General features: G+C 37.7%; 4 protein-coding genes across 8 annotated transcripts; all 4 read right to left on the bottom strand.

Annotated features, from left to right (window-relative positions):
* Window positions 1-1,000: 1,000 nt before the first annotated feature.
* On the bottom strand, window positions 1,001-3,715 carry LOC105563615 (odorant receptor 22c-like). Its single transcript, XM_012015337.1, has 6 exons — window positions 3,396-3,715; window positions 2,776-3,124; window positions 2,178-2,405; window positions 1,913-2,026; window positions 1,689-1,844; window positions 1,001-1,243 (listed from the first exon to the last, which is right to left on the bottom strand). Exons 1-6 carry the CDS (start codon window positions 3,644-3,646, stop codon window positions 1,193-1,195), a joined length of 1,149 nt encoding a protein of 382 aa, XP_011870727.1. The 5' UTR covers window positions 3,647-3,715; the 3' UTR covers window positions 1,001-1,192.
* Window positions 3,716-4,242: 527 nt separating this feature from the next.
* Window positions 4,243-8,322, bottom strand: LOC105563605 (odorant receptor 13a-like). Of its 5 annotated transcripts, XM_012015320.1 has the most exons (7): window positions 6,422-8,322; window positions 5,850-6,186; window positions 5,342-5,572; window positions 5,163-5,211; window positions 4,944-5,099; window positions 4,560-4,777; window positions 4,243-4,483 (listed from the first exon to the last, which is right to left on the bottom strand). In XM_012015320.1, exons 1-7 carry the CDS (start codon window positions 6,670-6,672, stop codon window positions 4,460-4,462), a joined length of 1,266 nt encoding a protein of 421 aa, XP_011870710.1. In that variant the 5' UTR covers window positions 6,673-8,322; the 3' UTR covers window positions 4,243-4,459. The 5 variants fall into 5 exon arrangements, with proteins under 5 accessions (XP_011870710.1, XP_011870709.1, XP_011870712.1 ...); XM_012015319.1 differs by having other exon boundaries at window positions 4,243-4,777; XM_012015322.1 differs by lacking the exon at window positions 4,243-4,483 and having other exon boundaries at window positions 4,647-4,777; window positions 5,163-5,276.
* Window positions 7,878-19,291, bottom strand: LOC105563653. Its single transcript, XM_012015419.1, has 17 exons — window positions 18,899-19,291; window positions 18,267-18,618; window positions 16,798-17,028; window positions 16,271-16,384; window positions 15,668-15,889; window positions 15,547-15,571; window positions 14,114-14,243; window positions 13,554-13,890; window positions 12,810-13,055; window positions 12,638-12,751; window positions 12,400-12,555; window positions 9,974-10,329; window positions 9,404-9,740; window positions 8,732-8,962; window positions 8,559-8,672; window positions 8,334-8,489; window positions 7,878-8,168 (listed from the first exon to the last, which is right to left on the bottom strand). The coding sequence occupies exons 1-17, from the start codon at window positions 19,174-19,176 to the stop codon at window positions 8,118-8,120; spliced, it is 3,450 nt and encodes a 1,149-aa protein (XP_011870809.1). The 5' UTR covers window positions 19,177-19,291; the 3' UTR covers window positions 7,878-8,117.
* On the bottom strand, window positions 11,769-14,665 carry LOC105563607 (odorant receptor 13a-like). The gene is made up of 6 exons (XM_012015324.1): window positions 14,114-14,665; window positions 13,554-13,890; window positions 12,810-13,055; window positions 12,638-12,751; window positions 12,400-12,555; window positions 11,769-12,241 (listed from the first exon to the last, which is right to left on the bottom strand). Exons 1-6 carry the CDS (start codon window positions 14,380-14,382, stop codon window positions 12,191-12,193), a joined length of 1,173 nt encoding a protein of 390 aa, XP_011870714.1. The 5' UTR covers window positions 14,383-14,665; the 3' UTR covers window positions 11,769-12,190.
* Window positions 19,292-19,567: the final 276 nt, after the last annotated feature.

Genomic DNA, 19,567 nt, shown 5'->3' with positions numbered 1-19,567 from the left:
GGGAGAATTTTTTGCTTAAACTAAAAGAACAGCCCCGTATCATTGGCCGCCCACCAATCGGACAACCATTCGTTATTTCTGTCGCTACGTACGCAAACTTTGACGCACTTGGACCACGTGCGACTATCTCTTCGATGCTCGTAGCTTTTGATGCGCAAAAAGTTGTGGGGGGTGCCGTTTTTCTTTCCCCGCGAAATCGAGTTTCCGACCACAGACAATACGAACGTGTGCTTTCTTTAAAAATGCAACAACCTTGGGAGTGCAGCTTCGGCGACCCGCACGACGCGAAGTTGAAGTTTTGCTTTAGGGAGCGCATCGCAAGGTAGGAGGATGGACGAAACATGGAGTATGTTTCTCCGAAACTGGCTTTGCACGGGGCTTATAGCAACATAGCTCGTTTTGCAAGTAGTCGCATATTGGAAGAAGCACGACGAAAACAGCAATGCATGCCAGAATATCTGGCGAAGAAACACAAAGTTTTGTATTCTTTTTTTCATAATTATATCATAAAATATTGTCTATTTGAATATCTATTTCGACTTACTTTAATAAGTCTGAACATCTTTCTGGCAAAACTAAGTAAATTCAAGACTTTATAAAGGAGAAAAAATACAGAGTTTAAAACGTGAATGTCAGATGCAAAGTTGTTGCACGACAGCCATGAAAAGTAATTCAAGATTTGAAGATGCGAACCGGAAGTGCCAAGAGAAAGCGAAATTGCGAAAATTTGTTTTACAGTACTATCTTTTCACCGTAGATGAACAAACTAACGGCACTACGAAAAAACTCGGTTGATGTTGTCTTATAATCAATGGTGACATGAAGAATGTCCGTACAAATAAGAAAACTTTCGTCACGTAGTTTTTAACCTCTTATTAACGAATATAATATCCCTTTTTAGCGCAACAGGAAGTGCAAACAGTATTAACTGCAACTCGTGAGAGAAAAAAAAGATGGAGTGTAGAGAGTTATATTTTTTATTAAAAATTTTATATATTTACAAATTAATAAAATTCCCATGGCTCAAATGTGATAAACACAAATTTGGAGGAACAAAGCATTACGAGCCATTACAGGGTGTTAGTGTCCAAATGTTTCGTATTTTAAATATTTATTTAGTTGTTGTTACTAAATTCTACTTTCTACTTACTATTGCTACATGTTATTGTAACCATCAGTACATCGTCTATTTTCAGTACATTGCCAACAGTACTGATATATAAGACAACGATGCCTTGACTACCTGAAATGTTATTGTTATTTGTGATTTATAATTTGTGATTTATTATCTGCATCGTAAATATATGTAACATTAAGAAATTAAATAATACAATATGGTGAAGAGATATAAAATAAAGTAATATAATAATACCATATGAAAACTATATAAAATTATAATATATAAAAGTAGGTGTAATATAGTGCGATGTGAACATCGTCACGTAAATTTTTGCAGTTCAAACATTTCAATAAATAAGAGATAAAAATAAAGAATTTTGATAAATCATTACGAAGAAAAAATAGTGAATTTTAACGTGTAAATTATCGCGATAACAAAACAGCAAATTCGCGTTTTAATTATTAAATCTGTGAAAAGTAATGATTATGATAAAGCCTGTTAAAAATATTCGAGTTTTACGTTACAAGGCAGACAAATGTTAAAAATATTATGAGTTATTAAATTTTACACTGGTAAATCGCTCCAACGAAAGGTCGACGATTTTTCCACTTGTGATTGTCAATCTTTTCTGCGATCTCATGATGAGGAATAATATATTTTGACTTTCTTTAGGTGGAAAATTGTACCAGAGAGAATCGTATGCCGCACTACCAATCATTTTGCTCTGAAAAGTAAAAAAATGACATCGAGTTATCCGCGAATTACCATAATGAAGCATCTCTTGATGCTGACCTTGGCGCTCAGATATTCCCCGGAGAAACAGTATATGAATGTCTCGAAATTTATCGAGATGTAGAACATCACGCACTTTATCAAAATCGCTGCAGCATTGGGTGTGTTGAGCGACTGAAATTTTTATGTGGGCGAAAAATAATTTAGTGTAACTCAGTTGCACATATATGTATAATACTTTCAGACGTCTTTAAATTAATATATTATCAACAGCTCCTTTCGATATATGCGTCTATAAGTAATCAACTGTTCTCTTGTTACTTACGGTGGCGATAATAAATCCTAAGCAGCATATGATAATGGTGTCAGATAAGAGCATCATTAATGAGATGAACGTATAAAGAGTGTCGATATTTTCCGCAAATAAAATAATACGCTGATGCTTCAGAATCAACGTTCGCAGTGTAGTTTCGTCCGAATAAGCCGAATATTTGGAGAAGATGTTTGTCAACTTTTCTCGAAAAATGTCGATTTGGCCACAAATGTGAATTACCTAAAGTTTATAGCTTTATGATCCCACTCTCTCTCTCTCTCTCTCTCTCAGAAAAATAAAAATTATTTGGTAGGAAAACTGCATCGTTAATTATGCACTGGTGACAATAAGCTTTTATTCTTGTTATATAAAAATTATTTTGTAAAGTTTATTTTTAAAGTCAAAGATATTGGAAAAAATGTAAAGTAAAATTTAGTGAAAATATATTTTAATAATGTTTCGTATACTATTTACACAATTTATAAAATATTATTGAAGCGTAATATGTTCGATTTAATTTATTAACAATTTTATTTCACATGAAATCTAATTGAAAAAATGGAAAGAATTCATGGAATTTGACGCATACAAGCAAGTAATTTGAGTTTACCAGAGTAACGAGAAGTGAATTGGTGGTCGTAATGCCGCAGGCGACTAAAAACAGATGATAACATTGAACAGTTTGAACTGTCGTGTAAAGAAAGTTTGTGCTAATGTTGAATGGCAGCTCCATCTTTAGAATAAGATCTTTCTTGTACGGCTCTGATCTCTCGGGACTTGCGTTAGTGGCGATAACACCGGCAGTGTATGAAATTACAGAAACTATTTGAAAGCCAACGATCCACCTTGAGGCACGACGTGCAACATTCGCCCCGTTTGTCATTATGCGCAAGCTATTGGGGTTCGAGGTGTAATCTTGCCAGTCCACAGACATCATTTGTATTAGATCGAGAAATATTCTACGGAAGATCAGGTGCAACCGTTCGCGTTAATGCTGTGTTTCACTCTAGTCTACAATAAAATTGGATCGATTCTGAATTTGGCGCGAATATATTTATTAAAGTGTCAGAAAAAGAAGGCAACTCGTAACATGCAATCGTACGTGCACTCTGGATTCTTAACCGATAATGAATAACGTGAAACGCCGATTGATCAGCGTTCGATGTACTTGTATTTTCGACAAGTGCCGTTAATAAAACGTAAATATAGCAACACGTAACTTGGTCCTACCGTTCATGGGTCCAAAAGATAACGAGCTTAATATACAATAAAGACGACGCCATCGCACTGCTCACTGCATCTATATACTCGGGGAAGTCGTCCATATGAATGTTTACCACTACGTATCGGTACTGAAAGACTTGGGCCGTGCTCAACATTATAATCCAATACAATCTGACCACAACGTTCGACGCGTGTGGCCATATACCGTAAATATGAAGGTTGAACCTGATCAGACGGCTGATCGTGGTCGTCCTCATATTTCTTTTCGGTGAAAACGGGAAACACTTCGCCGATCAATCGCCGTTGTTGAATAACTTTATTCATATTAAAACTTGCTCGCGTGTCGCCGAACGCGCGACCCATGTCGTCGTTCACTGACCAATCACAACTCGTTGTGAATAATTAATTCTGCTGTAGTGTACAAAAAAAAGGCAAGGAAAGAACTGCGACTGAATAATTTCATAAATGATAAACATGGATGGTGTAGGGATGGTCCCCCTTCTTTCCAAACTTTCGACCGCGATGCAACTGTATGCCCTCTTTAAAAATGCAACAGGCGAAGGAAAGGCGGAGCGCAGCTTCCACGAATTGCTTGCTGCGAGGTTGAAATGTTTCGCTGTTGGGGGAAAACGTAACTGGGGGATTTCCCGTGCTGGGGGGGTCGCGAGGGAGGAAGACTAAGACGTATCGCGGGAGTTCGTTGCAACGGAAAGACCAGTGTAAAGATCACTGTTGGCGCTATAGGTGCTGGCAAGAAGGCTTGGGCAGTTGGACAACGACGCTGCGGGAACACGGTTACGGGAACGGCGGTACAAGGGGAGAAAAATGCAGTCAGAGGGAAATTTTTCCTTGTAACCAATGTGAGTCCTTCATAAAACTACATCTCACTATTTGTGTTTATTATTTTTACACCGCGCCTTTAACATAATACGTTTGATTTCATATAGCTGTGTTTAGTCGTCTTAAGAATCTCCCAAATCAATTTTTGATTGTAATATAAAAGCGCTAGTAGCCTGGATAAATCAAATCTCTTTTAATTGAACGCGTTTATTTTGGTCGTCATTTTGTTACTAGACTCGGTAAAATACATCGATCTAAAATATCAATGGTGTATTTATAGCTCTGGCCTTATGCACTGCAGGCTAAATAAAGCCATCGGCGAACAGGTACCTCGGTAAATCGATGCTTCGTTACCCATGCTTGTCTACACACGTACAGTTGAAGCGAAACTCCGCCTCTTTGAATAGAAAAATTGTTAATCGTGTAAACGACTGGCGGTGATAAAAGTACTATATCCTTTTGCACGCGAAGATATAAGTGGCGTGCAGTGTGAGGCTTCAATACATTGCGTGTAACACCGACACGTATGACGCCGAAGCTTTCACGATCTGCAACATGATAGAAGCAATTACTGCCATCGTACGCGAACATCGTGTCACGACGAAACGATTAGAGAAGGTGTGCTGCTCGGCTGTCAAACATCATTCACGTTAACAGCTCGCCTGCAAACACGGCTCGTCTTGATTACTTTTGTTACATTGCTAATTTTCTTACGCTGGCGAATTGCCGGAGAGAAAGATCCATGACCTTCCCGATTGTGAGCGTCAGGTGCTTCTGTGACCTTATGATCATGATCAGGACATCTCGATTTTGATTTGGGTTTAGCTCGTACCAAAGCGATTCGTACGCCGCATCGCCGATCTTCTGGCTCTGAAACGTGCAATAAACCTTTAGCGCGTTGTACACGACATACTTTGCGTGAAAAATACTAACTTTTGTACTGAGATACTCTCCGAGGAAACAAAATATAAATGCCTCCATGCTGATAACAATGTAAAAGAACACGGACTTTATTAGCATAGACGATCCGTCCGGAACACCAAATGACTAAAAAATTTTAATACCTCACATCTCGAATGAGTTTTTGTGATCTCAGTTACGATCATACTTACGATCACGATAATAAATCCTAGACAACAGATAACCAAAGTATTTGATACGAATTGTATTAGCGCGATATTCGAGAAAAAGGCCTCGATATTCTTGGAGAAAGAGATAATCTTTTGATGCCGAATAATCAACATTTTCACGATGCTCTCGCTCGCGTCTCGCTTGATGTCTTTTCGCGTGATTTCGCTCAATTTTTGTCTCACAGTGTCAATCTGTCCGCACACATGAAGAACCTAAACGTCACGATATGCATTGACAATCAAGTGCAATTTAATACCCGGTAAAACCGGAAGCATATTTTCCTTGTTTTAGTAAATAAAGCAATATTATTTTTCGAATAAAAATCAATGCAAATTATCGTTCAGACATTTATTATATTTGTTGTCTAATTTTTTAAGTAGATTAATGTTCATTTACTCTCCTCTGTAAGTACGTATCATGCATTGCAATAATTTTTTTTAATGATTTCCAGAAACACTGATGAATTATGGGAAGACGTTGGAAACTTACCAGTGTTATCAGCAAGGAATTCATCACGCCTACCATACTTGCTGCACTTGTCTGATGAATAAATTGTGTAACAAGGACAGCTACATGTACCGATGTGCTCTTGATTTCAAAGGGCAATTCCATCTTAAGAATAAGCTCTCGAGTGTCGTTCTGATTGTTACTTTTGTATCTCAGCAAAGTACCGGTTGCGTAAAGGAGCACCGAAAGCGCGTACAAGGCAATGATAAAGTTGGAGAACCGACGAGAGATGTACGACATCCTAGTCATCGCGTACTCGTCACAAACATCGCGCTCTTTCCAATCCTCAACTAGGCGCGCTATGATTTCGTTCAGCAGACTACAATGGATTATTTAAAACAAAACTATTGGCCGATGTAATCGCGTAACAACACGAAAACTCTTCTTTCACTTCGCGAGACGTTGTCAAACGGTTACGGTTTAATAGCAAAATTACTAACGCATTAATGATTCTTTCTTTTGATTTTAGTCCTGGAATCTAGAATGGACAATCCGGACGTATGTTTATTCTGCAAATCGCACTTAGAACTCAGTGTCACGGCGAAGAAGCTTACCGAGCATTAAACGAAAAAATAATCAATTTGATCAGCAGAAGAGTGTAAGCCAGAGTTGCGCTTAACACGTCCATGAGTAGAAAGAGATCCTCGTCGCCGTAATGCATGATCAAGTGTTGATATTGAAAGGTCTGAAATATTGCCATCGTAGATATACAGAACGCTCGGCGCAAAATTGCATACGACGTATCCGGCCATACACCGATCGCGCGAAGTCCGAACTCGACAGAGCGACACACAGTATTCACCATTTTTGTACCGTTATATATTTACTCTGAGCAATTCAGTTTCACGCCACGGTAGCACCAGCTCGGTTACTGATATTTCAACTTAACTCGGTTTTCTTCTGCGTTTGTGTTACAGGAAGATTACAACTCGGCGCGAGATACCATCGTATCTCTTGATCCGAGGAAAGCTATCAGTTTGCTAACGCAGAACTGTTTATTATTAATAATACGTGCAGCGCACACAGCTTAAGTAGTATCAAAATTCTAACGCAATTGCCTTGATTCTTAATTTATATCGTCATCGGTTAGAAAATGGGTTTTTTTAAATTTCCGATCGCAGCAGGATCAGTTTAAGTCAGTTACAGTTACTTAACAGTCATCAGTGGATATATGGTCAATCGTGAAGCCTCAGTAAGACTGTAAGATTCTATGAATTCAGTATTCGAGGAACCTACAGTTGTAGATCAATAGAAAGTACTTATCCATCGTATTTCCATCATATATTTTTGTATTTTCTTATCTTAGAGACTGCGAGTAAATAGTCTAACATTTCGATGATTACTGCGGTTGCAAAAAAAAAGAACAGGCAGACATGAAGAACTTCTATACACCCTCATGTGCGCATCGATCGGTCTCTGTCCGTTATTTGCGTTAAAAATGCAAGGTAAACGTTCATCATCCTATTGATACCAACAAATTTCAGTCTCATGCAGCTCAACATCGTAATTCAGTACATACAATTGAAATATGAACACGACCAGATATCATAAATGTGAAGGTTGATTTTAACTGAGCTCTGTTTTTATTAGAAAATAATGGAAAGTTCTATTAGAATCAGTCCTGGTATGATATAAATTTTGCTCAACAAACTAAAACAAATGTGTTTTTACAATAAAAAATACATAAAAATATAAAACTGCAATTAATATAATGATACATATTGTATCTATGTATACGTTTAAACAATAAACCAGTTATTATTTGGTTCTACAATCATTTCGATTAAATAATACATGTAAAATAAAAGAAGTGAAATATATAAAATTTTAACCATATTTTTCATATGCACACACGTGAATATATGTACTTAAATATTTCATTGTTTCAAACGTACACGCGCTCGTACACACATACGTATACATAACAGCGAACACACATAGAACTTTCCAAGTTTAATTTTCAACTTTATTAATTTAAAGTGGTACTGAAAATAATGAAGTTAAAAAATGTTTAATGAAATGCCTTTATTTTGTTTTCGTCGGCCTTGGAAAAGTACATCTGAGAAGATCAACTTCACATTGTTTATTACAAATCAATACTTTAATAAACCATATCCGTACTCGTCTACTCCCCATCGAGTCTCTGAATAGGAAAATTGCTAATCACGTAACCGGCTGGCTGTAGTAAAAGGCTGTACTATATCCTTCTGCACGCGAAGATATAAGCGGAGCATAAAGTATGTTTAGGCTTCAATACATCGCGTGTAACACCGACATGTATGACGCCGAGGCTTTCACGATCTACAACATGATAGAAGCAATTACGGTCTTCGTACGCGAACGCTATGCCGCGATGAAGCAACTAGAGATCGTCACTCGGTCATGTCAAAACATCAATGAACGTAAAATTCTACGACACAAGTGCACCTTTATTCAGCTACTTTTATAACTTTACAAAATGCTTACGTTGGTAAATTGTATTAGCGATAGATTCGCGACTTTTCCGATCGTGAGTGTCAAGTACTTCTGTGATCTTACAATTATAAAAAGGATATCCCGATTCTGAATCGGATTCAATTCGTACCAAAGCGCTTCGTAAGCCGCGTCACCGATCGTCTTACTCTAAAATAATTTTCGTTGTAAAACAATGCACCATAGCCGACATACATACATATCATATCATATACTGACTTTCGTACTAAGATATTCTCCTAGGAAGCAAAATACAAATGCCTCCACATTGACTAGAATGTAAAAGAACACGGACTTTACTAGCATAGGCAATCCGCCTGGGACACCAATGGACTAAAAATTTTAAATATCTTACGTTTCGAATAAATTTACGTTATTTCACGTGTACTTACGATCACAATAACAAATCCTAGACAACAGAGGACCAAAGTGTTCGACACAAATTGTATTAATGCTATATTCGAGAAGAGAGTCTCGATATTCTTGGAGAAGGTGATGATCTTCTGATGCCGAACGATTAGCATTTTTGCAATATTTTTGTTTACACCTTGCTGGATGTTCTTTCGCGTGATTTCACTCAGCTTTTGCCGCATTATATCAATCTGCCCACACACATGGAGAACCTAAACGTCGTAATATCCAATTAACATCTTGTATAGTAAAAATATTTTCCCCAGTTTTTATTTTTTATATTTACAATATAAATCAGTTCAACTCGTTGCTTTTTAGAAACTTAAATTTCTAAAGAAATTGAATAACAAAATTTCGATACCACTTAATAATTATTGCATTTTTCTTTTTACTTATTTCTTTATGTATATTTTTGGTGATCTAGAAAATAAAGTAAATACTAGAATTTGTTGAACATAATTTGATATAACTATTTATTTTTTAAACAAACTTATAATGCACTTTTCCTTCAGTAATTTTATACGTATAGTAATGTGTATACGATATACTTTTAGAATGAAAGTCTTCAAGTCCACTTTTACTATTGCATGATATGTAATTGTTCTCTTTTGTAATTTTTAGAAAAATCAGGATAAGGAGACATTGAAACTTACCAGCGATAGCAGTAAGCAATTTACCACAGCCACCATACTGGCCGCGCTTACTTGATGAACGAACTGCGTAACGAGAATGGTAAGATATATTGTTGTGCTTTCGATTTTGAATGGTAATTCCATCTTAAGAAGAAGCTCTCGAGCATCGGTTTGATTGCTGCTATTGTGTCTTAACAATGTGCCGACCGCATAGAAGAATACCGACATTGCGTGCGAACCGATTATCAAATTGGAGAACCAACGAGAGATGTAAGCCATTCTATTCATCGTGTATTCGTCCGAAACATCGCACTCCTTCCAATCCTCGACCACGTGTGCTATGATATCGTTCAGCAGACTATAATGAATTATTCAAACAACTATTGACCGGCATGGAATCGCTATTCGCGAAATATCACCGAAAATATATGAGTCAATGCAGATTTGCAAATTAATTCGGCAAGTTACTCAAAGCATTTTCTTTCTTGCGCGATTACTAGCTTGAGATCTAGAATGAACGACCTAAGATGTGCTTGTTTTGTGGCCGTACTTGATTTTATACTTAACGTACATCGTGACGAGGAAGCTTACCGAACATTGAGTACGATAATAATTAATTTGATAAACAGAAGACTATAAACCAGTGTTGCACTTATCACGTCCATTAAGAGAAAAATGTTGCTCTCTTCGAAGTGCATGATCAAGTATCGATATTGAAAGGTCTGAAACAGCGCCATCGAAAATATGCTGCAGACTCTGCACAAAATTGCGTAGGACGTACCCGGCCATACACCGATCACGCGAAGACCGAACTCCACGGAGCGGCATACAGTATTCGCTGATTTTTTCTCGTTATTCATTGATTCCGAATAAGTTTGAATTTTTTCAGCACGATTACCAGTACGGTTTATCACTAACTCTAACCAATTCTCTCCTTTCTTCTCCGTCTACATTATAAGTGGTGACATAATCCAGAAATGTATATCAAATTGCTAACGTAACAGCACTTGGTACAATTAATGTAACACAGCGTAAAATTTTTTCCACTAAAACAGCGGTACTGACGGAGCTCCCTTCGCTTTAGAGCCAAAAAGCAAACGGAACTTTAAGCTACAACATAGTTGACAGTAGTCGTAACTTGACTTCCTCCCTAGATATGATCGGTCAAGAGGTCTCAGTGAAACTGTAAAATTCTAACGGCAGAATGTATCCAATTGACTGTTCGAGTAATCCCCACCTCGGTTGTAGCCGACCAATAGAATTATTCACATTCTACTTCTTTCTATCTCAGAAGTCACGAGGAAAAATTGTAAATCGATGTCTCAATAATTGCGGCGGTTGCAAGAAAAGACAAGTGGAGGCAGCAATGAAGTTTTCCATGTACTCTACACATCCCTTGGTCGCTGTTCATTATTTGCATAAAAAATGTAAGACAAACGTTCATTGTATGCCGGTACTAAGAGACTTGAATTGTACTCATTGTCAGCATCACTATCTGGCAAAATTTAAGTAGCGCGATAGAAATGACACGATGACGAAAAAGGCGGACGTGATGGCCGAACTGAACCGTGCGAAGAAACGACCGCATTTCCCCGAAAGACTATAAGAAACTTTTATGCCTTTTATTTCTCGAGTCAACACAAATAAACGCAATCCTATCTTATCAGTTGTTAATACATTGATATTTGTTAAACATATATTTGTACTGCGGAAGAACCGCAACTGTAGTTTTGATGGACGATGAAGGTGAACGGTGGGGTCATCCCCTCCATTCATCGAGTTGGCGATCATGATGCAGCAAATGCGCGTTTTCTTTAAAAATGCAATGAGCAAGGTAGGTGGAACACAGCTTCCAAGAACCGCTTGTTGAGGTGCTCCCCACTGGGGAAGCATATTGGGGAGGGTTTCTTAGGGAGAAAAACGAAGACGTACTTCGAGACTTTGTTACGATAAAAAGACCAGCGCGAGGATCACGGTGCTGTGAGTGATTCTGAGAAGGATCTGATGACAACGGCGCTGCAGGCTAGAGCACGTGACGAATAAACGGCAGCGCGGCGAGTGACATGTTCCTGTAATGAAGATAAGTACTTCGTAATATCGTAACATTATTTTTGTACAATAGTAGTTTCACGCTACACCTTCAGTCGAGAACCTCAAGCCAATGAATTTACGGTAATAATGCAGTAAAAATCATATATATAGGAAATATGATACAAATACGGTTAATAAATATATGGTATATCTAATTTTTCGTCATAAAATAATATTTTATTATACAATTAACTTTATTGAAAGCAAAATCCAATTGAAAAGGATAACAATTTTTGTAATTTTATACTACACGTATAAATATATTTTATATATTTTCATATTTTTTACATAAAGATATATTCCGATATATTTTTATACACGCTTGAAATTAATTTTACATACAATACAGGAAAGCTAAAGATGAAGACGTATCCTCGAAATTTGATTTAGTCAGCATACAGAACTTAAGTGGCATTCGATAATTAAATTAAGTTTCTGTTTTTAAGAAATACTTTTATTTTGATTTTATCGGACCTGGCGAAGTACATCGATCGAGAGAATCAACGTCGTATTTATAGCTCTGTGCTTATGCACCACAAACCAAGTACGATTATTACGAATCGATGCTTCGGTAAATAATTTTCTTGCTCCTCTGCTCGCGTACATTCGATATGAAACCCCAGTCGATTCTCTGAACAGGAAAATTGTCAATCGTGTAAAAGTACTATAGTCTTCTGCATGCGAAGATATAAGAGGCGTACAAAGTACTTTTAGACTTCAATACATCGCATGCAACACCGACACGTACGACGCCGAAGCTTTCACGATCTATAATATGGTAGAAGCGATTATGGTTATCGTACGCGAATATCATATTAGGACGCAACGATTGGGAAACGTTTGTCGAAATGTTACTCGTGGCAACAATCCGTGCACAGTAACGTAACGTTTCACCGTCACTTCCGTTATTTAACTTAAATTCTTACGTTAGCGAATTGTCTCAAAGAGAGTTCCACGACTTTTCCTATTGTAAGCGTCAAGTGCTTTTGGGACCTTACGATTATAATATGGATGTCTCGATTTTGACTCGGGTTAAGTTCGTACCAAAGCGATTCGTACGCCGCGTCGCCGATCAATTCGCCCTAAAATATACATTGAATCTTCATCGTAGAGCAGCAAGTCGTATATTAGATACATATTTGTTATAGTATATTGTATACGGACTTTTGTACTGAGATGTTCTCCGACAAAGCAATATATAAATGCCTCTAGGCTCATAACAATGTAAAAGAACACGGATTTCACTAACATCATCGAGCCACCCGGCACACCGATAGACTGAAATTTTATATTATTTTACGCCTCGACAATATTAATATTATTTCAGGATACTTACGATCACGATAAGAAATCCCAAACAACAGATAACCAGAGTGTTCGATACAAATTGTATTAGTGCGATATTTGAATAAAGAGCCTCGATGTTCTTGGAGAAAGTGATAATCTCCTGATGCCGGACGATCAGCGTTTTCACGACGTCCTCGTTTACATCCTGCTCGGTATGCTTCCGCCTGATGGCCTTCTGTGAAATTTCGCTCAATTTTTGTCTCATTATATCAATCTGTCCACACACGTGAAGAACCTAAACATCGCAATGTGTATTTTCAGTCCAATTTTAACATCTTAATCTAGATTCGAAGCACATGAATGCAAGCAAACGCGAACGAGCAGCTCGCTTCAATGAGTGCGAACGACAAGAGCCAATGATGTTCATTTATGTTTACTTGCGCTCGTTTATTTCGTTTATTTGAATCAATGTATCGAACGAAAATAAAAGATAATATTCGGTCGTCGATATTTAAGTAAATCACACGGTAAAAAGGTTATGCTGGATCTTAGTGCCTAATAATAATTTACGCTTTACAAAAAAATGTACTTTTTAATGTCTGCTTGCATAACTTCACTTCACAAATAATTATATTTGTGTAATAACATTTTGTATAATGAAATATGTCTTTTTCGCTGTATATATGTAAAAAATGTTTTAAATTGCCCGAATCTTCCTTCTTAGTGTCGTATCTTAATTATTTTTTTTTACATGTTCCAGGAATGCCGGAAAATCACAAACGCCTAAACTCACCAATATTATCAGCAAAGAGTTCAACACGCCCACCATACCGGCCGCACTCGTCTGATGAATGAATTGCGTAACGAGGACAGCTACGTGTACTGAGGTGCTTTCAATTTCGAAGGGTATCTCCATCTTGATGATGAGCTCGCGATTGTCGGTTTGATTTTCGTTTTTGATCTTCATTAATGTGCCTATCGCGTAGAGGAATACGGACATCATGTGCGAGAAGATTATAACGTTGGAGACCCAACGAGAGACGTAAGCTATTCTGGTCATCGTGTACTCGCCCGAAATATCGCATTCCTTCCAGTCCTTGCTCATACATGTCATGATTTCATTCAGCAGACTATAATGGATCATTTAAAAAATATATTGACGTGATTGCGCAAAAACTCAGAGATGTCTACTTCACAGGATGCCGTAGTTATATGAATTAATGGTAAAATTATATAAATGAAAAACAATTCTTTTGATAGCCTGAGATATAGAACGAAAGATGTAGACGACGCTTTGCTTTACGCGAATCGCATTTAATTCTGTGCTCGGTATATCATGTTGGAAAAGCTTACCGGTCATTGAATGCGAAAATAAGCATTTTAATAAGCAGAAGGGTGTAAGCGAAAGTTACACTTAGTGCATCCATGAGAATCGTCAGATCCTCCTCGCCAAAGTGCACGATCACGTGTTGATATTGTAAGGCTTGAAACACGATCATCGACAATATGCTGAGGACTTTAAGTAAAATTGCGCACGATGTGCCCGGCCATACACCGATTGCACGAAGCCCGTATTCCACGGAGCGAGACACGGTGGTCATCGAATCTATTTCGTTCTCCATCGCTCGGACACTCCTTCAATGCGACTACACCGTGGATTATCACTAATTCTCGATTTTCCTCTCTCTGTCTACATTGTAGATACTTACGACTATAACGTAAGACTTGATTTATTAACAAATTATTTAATCCGAACAATCGGTACAACTCAAATATTCTTTGCTGAAGCTACAATGAGCTGCACTAGAAAGATGTTAAATTTCGAAATATTATAGAAAGCGAAATTCTGACTGTATGATCGAAAGTCCTAAGTCAGTTTTCAGGTACGGTCGATCGAGAAGTCTTGGTAAGACTGCGGGTTCAGCACTCGGCTGACTCTACTTTGACTATGTGTGCAGGAGAGAGTAATTATTTATTCTCGTCGTATTCTTTTTTTCATCGTGTCTTAAAAATCACGAGTAAAAATATAGAACGTTACCTCGATAATTACAAAAAGAGATGGACAGAAAGCGTCCAATACACCCTCGTGTGCGCATCGCTCGGTCGCTATCCGTTATTTGCATTAAAAATGCAAGGGAAATGTACGTGCGCCGAACACACGCGAGTACTAAATGCGTGCGTGGAATACTTAAAACTTTCGAAGGGCACGAAGAAACAAAGAACGGGAATTGTGGAAAATAAATTTATAAAGATACATATCGAAAAGAAGAAAGCGGGAATGGACGTTTGCGATGATGTGGGAAGGACGTCGTGCAACGCATAGAGACATTTATCTATAAAAAGAACAATGTCATTATCGAATCGAATGAGATATATTGATGTAGTTTTACATAAGGACATTCAAGTTCGTGGAACGTTAATTAGTTACTGGAATTCGCGATATGTTACGTTTCTTATAACACAATAGCTACATAAACACACGGAGGGTACTGCTTTTTCAACTCTACACGGCTTTCAAGACATAGCATGCAGCACGGATACATAAGACGCTGATGCCTTAATAATCTAGAAGAAAGAAGGTAGAACTTGTCGTATTTTTGTAACAGCCACTAAAACGCGGTAAAACATATTTTTCATCGATAAAGCTGATATAAAAATTTGATAAAACTAAAAAAAAATAGTGATATATTCTCTTTACATGTGTATATAAAAATACGTTGTTTTCTGTTAATTTATAAATCAAATTCAAAGTTGGCAATGTACGTATCCGCTTTCAAGATACGCACAGTCCATGACAGACACAGGCACTCTCTAAAAGTCAACCAGTGCATTATCACTGAAAGCAGTTGTAAGTATAGCACTGAATAATTCGGTGTTACACTTATAACTGTGAATCGGTGAGTATTCACTGTTTTCAGTGATAATCCACGGATTGACTTTTAGAGAGCAAAACGTTCTGAAAGCACATCTTACTGTTGTGAAACGTTCTAGAGAGAGATCCATAAATTTTCCGATTGTAATAGTTAACTTTCTTTGCGATCTCAAAATCAGCAATAATAAAATACGACTCTGCCTGGGATTCGAGTTGTACCACTTCGCTTCGTACGCTGCGTCACCGATCATTCTGCCCTGCAATCGAGTGAACGATTAAGTTTATTTAGAATTATAATGAAAAACATATAGCTACTAAATTTGGAAAAGAGATTATTATTCTGCAATGTGCATATCTTCACTGGCAAATTTCTCAAAAAATTTTTTAATGATATTTTTAATAAGGTTTTTCAATATTAAAGAAGTGTATTGTGATAATGAAATTGTGTACAGGAAATTTGCAACTAACATAGAAATTACATCTATACGATAACTGTTTAATGCGTGCGCGCACAATATTTTTCTTCTAATAATTTTAATTATACAACTTTGATATATTATATCAAAGTTTCATTGCATTATTTATATTTGTGAATAGAAAATATTGAAATCCTAAAGATAATACTGCATCGTTCTGACCTTGGCGCTGAGATATTCTCCAGCGTAACAAAATATGAAGGCCTCCAAAGTGATAACAGCGTAAAAAAAGAGAGATTTAATCAACATCGTCGATCCTTGCGCGTCGCCGATCGCCTGTAATATGATCGGAAATAATATCAAATGTCAAAAGCTCTGAATGGCGAGCAAAATAAGAGTACTCTAAAAATCTACACCGAGCACCATCAATTATTTTGGATGTTCTCTGGTACGAGAATATTTTGTTTTATTGCATGTCGATGAGCCGACCATTTTATATAAAAACGTTTTGTGTAATGGCAATTTAATATTATGTATTGCATCATATATATTATATTAACTGCGCGTGCATCTTCGACTTCACGAAGCATTCCCTGTTTAAAATATTAAATAGAATACGATCAGATTACATTAGATTACATGCAATTTCAATGTAATCAAGAAGATTCTTATTGATTTACATTGAAATTGCATGTAATCTAGTGTAATCTGATCATATTCTATCTATTATCTTAAACAGGGTTACTCACAGTCACGATTAGAAATCCAAGGCAGCAGATGACCAAAGTGTTCCACATGAACTGCATCAGAGCTATGTATGAGAAGAGAGTCTCGATGTCAGCCGAAAGGGCGATAATTCTCTGATGTCGACGTATTAGAGCTTTGATGGTCGAGGTCCGTAAGTCCAACGTGTCGTCACCTGAGGAGATTTCCACCAACCCTCGGCACATTATATCGATTTGCCCACCTACGTGAAGGATCTAAAAATAACGGTCAACGCCCTGCAAGTGTGTTCTCGATACCGCAATTCATTGCAAAGAACAACTTGTGAACAAAAGGAGCAACAAGAAAAGTAAGTTCTATCATGACTTAGAATTAGAAATTTTTAGAATTTAATTAATATTAAATTAAAAATATATAATATATATAAATATAGAATGTAATATATGATGTATTGCGACTGCACAAGAAAAGTCAAAAGTAGCAATTTTACAGAAGAACGATTTTCAATTACTTTCAATCCGCTTGCAAATCGTGTACTGTTACAATTACATAGTCTGTTAAATTGTTTTTATCTTTTTCATTTTCTTATCTCGATAGATCTTTCTACATGATGTGACAATCGTATTTTCCTTTTAAACTCCCTTCTCTTTACTGTCGTTACTTTTGAATGAACGCAATCTTTCCAGTGATCCTTTTTGGACAAAATTTTCGCAACTGTACTCATGATGTTTCTTTGGAGATAAAAGTATATACCTTTTCGAGTTGATGAATTATAAATACGCAAACTCATATTTTTGACTTGTGTCTCTTTTCTTGTGCAAAGGCAATGTGCAATTAATTGCAAAGATATTTTACTTTAAGATTAAATATATGTAGTAAGCAATATGCATATATATATATAAATAATATTGAAGTCTAAAAATAAAAGAATTGCATCACTTTAGGTATATAGATTATTGTAAAAAAAACCGTGGAAATTAACTGCAGAGATATGGAGACGCTTATACTCCACATTATCGTTTATCGATCAGGCTCACCAGAACGCTTTTCATTACGCATAAATGAAGTAAACGAAGTAAGTTATTAATCGCGCGGATGATACAGAATACTCATTACCACGAATAATGCGCGACACGCGAGAGATAAAATCGAAATTATTTTATTATTCTACTAAGCTACTTATATAAATTACCATCTCCACGTGGTATAATTGTACATTTGGCGCGATACATATTAATTTAATTACGGATGTTTTGGAATTAAAATCCAATCTGTCTGACTCTTTTTTTTTGTGTAAGTTTAGAGTGAAAAAACAATTTTTGCCTCTTTTTCTTAAAAAAAACAATTCGAGAAACTTACTCGAAGAGCACAGTCAACGGTATATTGACTCCAACGAGATTTGTTCAAAAGCTACAAGGTTTAATTCTTCTAAACTTATCAAGCGTTTTTTTTTTCAAGTCAGTCATCTTCGTCACTTTAAAGCGTGCTCACTTACCAGCGAGACAATTAGAGCGTTAAGTACGCCGACTATCGTAGCTGCCGCGAGCTGGTGGAAAAATTGCGTGATCATAACGAGCTCGTACGCAGGGGAGACATTGTATTCGAAGGGTAGCTCCATTTTGAGAAACAGCTCTCGCGCCGGCACCGCGAGCTGTTCGTCGGACTCGTCGGGGTGAGCGACGAGTACGCCGGTGCCGTAAAGAAACACTGACATCGAATAGAGACCGATGATCAGGTTGGAGGACCGATGCGACACATCAGTCGTCCTCGACATCGAGCAGGCGGCCCACTCGGCCACACGCTCGCTCCGGTCGCGGGCCATCATTGCCAGGATGTCGTAGAATATCCTGCGAAGAAACATGAAGACCTGCCTCTCAAATTGTCTTGTGATCATAAAAGAACGTGACAATCTTCACTTTACTCTCTTCACATATTTCGCGTACTAACATGACGCATGTACGACGATTGAATATCACGTGACTGCACAAGTTCAGCTTCATATTTGTACGTCGACATGCGAATCTGACTTTTATTTTATTTTCAAAAAAACATCGGACTCTAAGCTCGATTTTTCGAAACGTATGAAAAGACGTCGCTCGTTTCATAACGTGGATAAGTGGGGCTCACCGTCGGTTGACCCAAAATATCATAAGTTTTAATAGTAGGAGGCTATAGGACATCGTAGTGCTGAGGCCATCCATCAGATGCGACAGGTCGTCCGTGCGGACGTGTATGACGAAATATCGATACTGAAAAGTCTGCGCCATCGTCAGGGTGATCATCCAGAAGGCGCGACGAAGGACCGTGCAGGACGAATCGGGCCAAACGCCTATCACGCGAAGACCGATCTCGATCGAACGGCTGACGGTGCCATCGAGGATCGTCGAATCGGTTTTCGGGTCCATTCTCGAAGCTCCACCTTCGAATAGTATTTCCAACCGAGACGCCTCCTTACATCGGCGCCATCGTGAAACTTTGATATTTCGTCGAAGATCCAACCGTGCACTTCATGCAACGATGTTGAACACATGGATGAACACGGGGGATGAACGCGGATGAACTACGGGAGAGTCGCTGAGCACCGCCGATCCCCCACCTTGACGTCGACGTGAACCAATAGGAAGTACCGGCAAGATATTCCCATCGCGACGGAAGAATTGCCGGATAAAGACGGGCGCAACAGTCAAGTAAGATAAGTGCGGGTATAGATAACGAGGGGGGGAAAAAAAAAGGAGCGAGCAGGGACAGCGGAGAGTGCATTGTCTCCGGGATTACCTCGAACCTTAAAAATTCAGA

Source organism: Vollenhovia emeryi, unplaced genomic scaffold (genome assembly GCF_000949405.1).
Source record: "Vollenhovia emeryi isolate VEMERY1.0 unplaced genomic scaffold, V.emery_V1.0 DF939173.1, whole genome shotgun sequence".
NCBI lineage: Eukaryota > Metazoa > Arthropoda > Insecta > Hymenoptera > Formicidae > Vollenhovia > Vollenhovia emeryi.
The sequence above is the reverse complement of the archived record's forward strand: the minus strand, read 5'-3'. Positions and strand labels throughout refer to the sequence as shown.

Coding starts and splice junctions, on each gene's coding strand:
- LOC105563607 (XM_012015324.1), bottom strand. CDS start 14,382: ATGGAGAACGAAATAGATTCGATGACCACCGTGTCTCGCTCCGTGGAA. Junction 12,752..12,809: donor TGGGATTTCTTATCGTGATC/GTAAGTATCCTG, acceptor ATAAAATTTCAG/TCTATCGGTGTGCCGGGTGG. Junction 12,556..12,637: donor GAGAACATCTCAGTACAAAA/GTCCGTATACAA, acceptor TGTATATTTTAG/GGCGAATTGATCGGCGACGC.
- LOC105563605 (XM_012015319.1), bottom strand. CDS start 6,672: ATGGTGAATACTGTGTGTCGCTCTGTCGAGTTCGGACTTCGCGCGATC. Junction 5,573..5,849: donor ATTCCTTGCTGATAACACTG/GTAAGTTTCCAA, acceptor CGTGACGTTTAG/GTTCTTCATGTGTGCGGACA. Junction 4,778..4,943: donor CTCTCCGGCAATTCGCCAGC/GTAAGAAAATTA, acceptor ATCATGTTGCAG/ATCGTGAAAGCTTCGGCGTC.
- LOC105563653 (XM_012015419.1), bottom strand. CDS start 19,176: ATGGACCCGAAAACCGATTCGACGATCCTCGATGGCACCGTCAGCCGT. Junction 13,891..14,113: donor ATTTTCGCATTCAATGACCG/GTAAGCTTTTCC, acceptor GATCCATTATAG/TCTGCTGAATGAAATCATGA. Junction 12,752..12,809: donor TGGGATTTCTTATCGTGATC/GTAAGTATCCTG, acceptor ATAAAATTTCAG/TCTATCGGTGTGCCGGGTGG.
- LOC105563615 (XM_012015337.1), bottom strand. CDS start 3,646: ATGAGGACGACCACGATCAGCCGTCTGATCAGGTTCAACCTTCATATT. Junction 3,125..3,395: donor ATCTTTTGGACCCATGAACG/GTAGGACCAAGT, acceptor GATCTTCCGTAG/AATATTTCTCGATCTAATAC. Junction 2,406..2,775: donor ATTCACTTCTCGTTACTCTG/GTAAACTCAAAT, acceptor TATAAACTTTAG/GTAATTCACATTTGTGGCCA.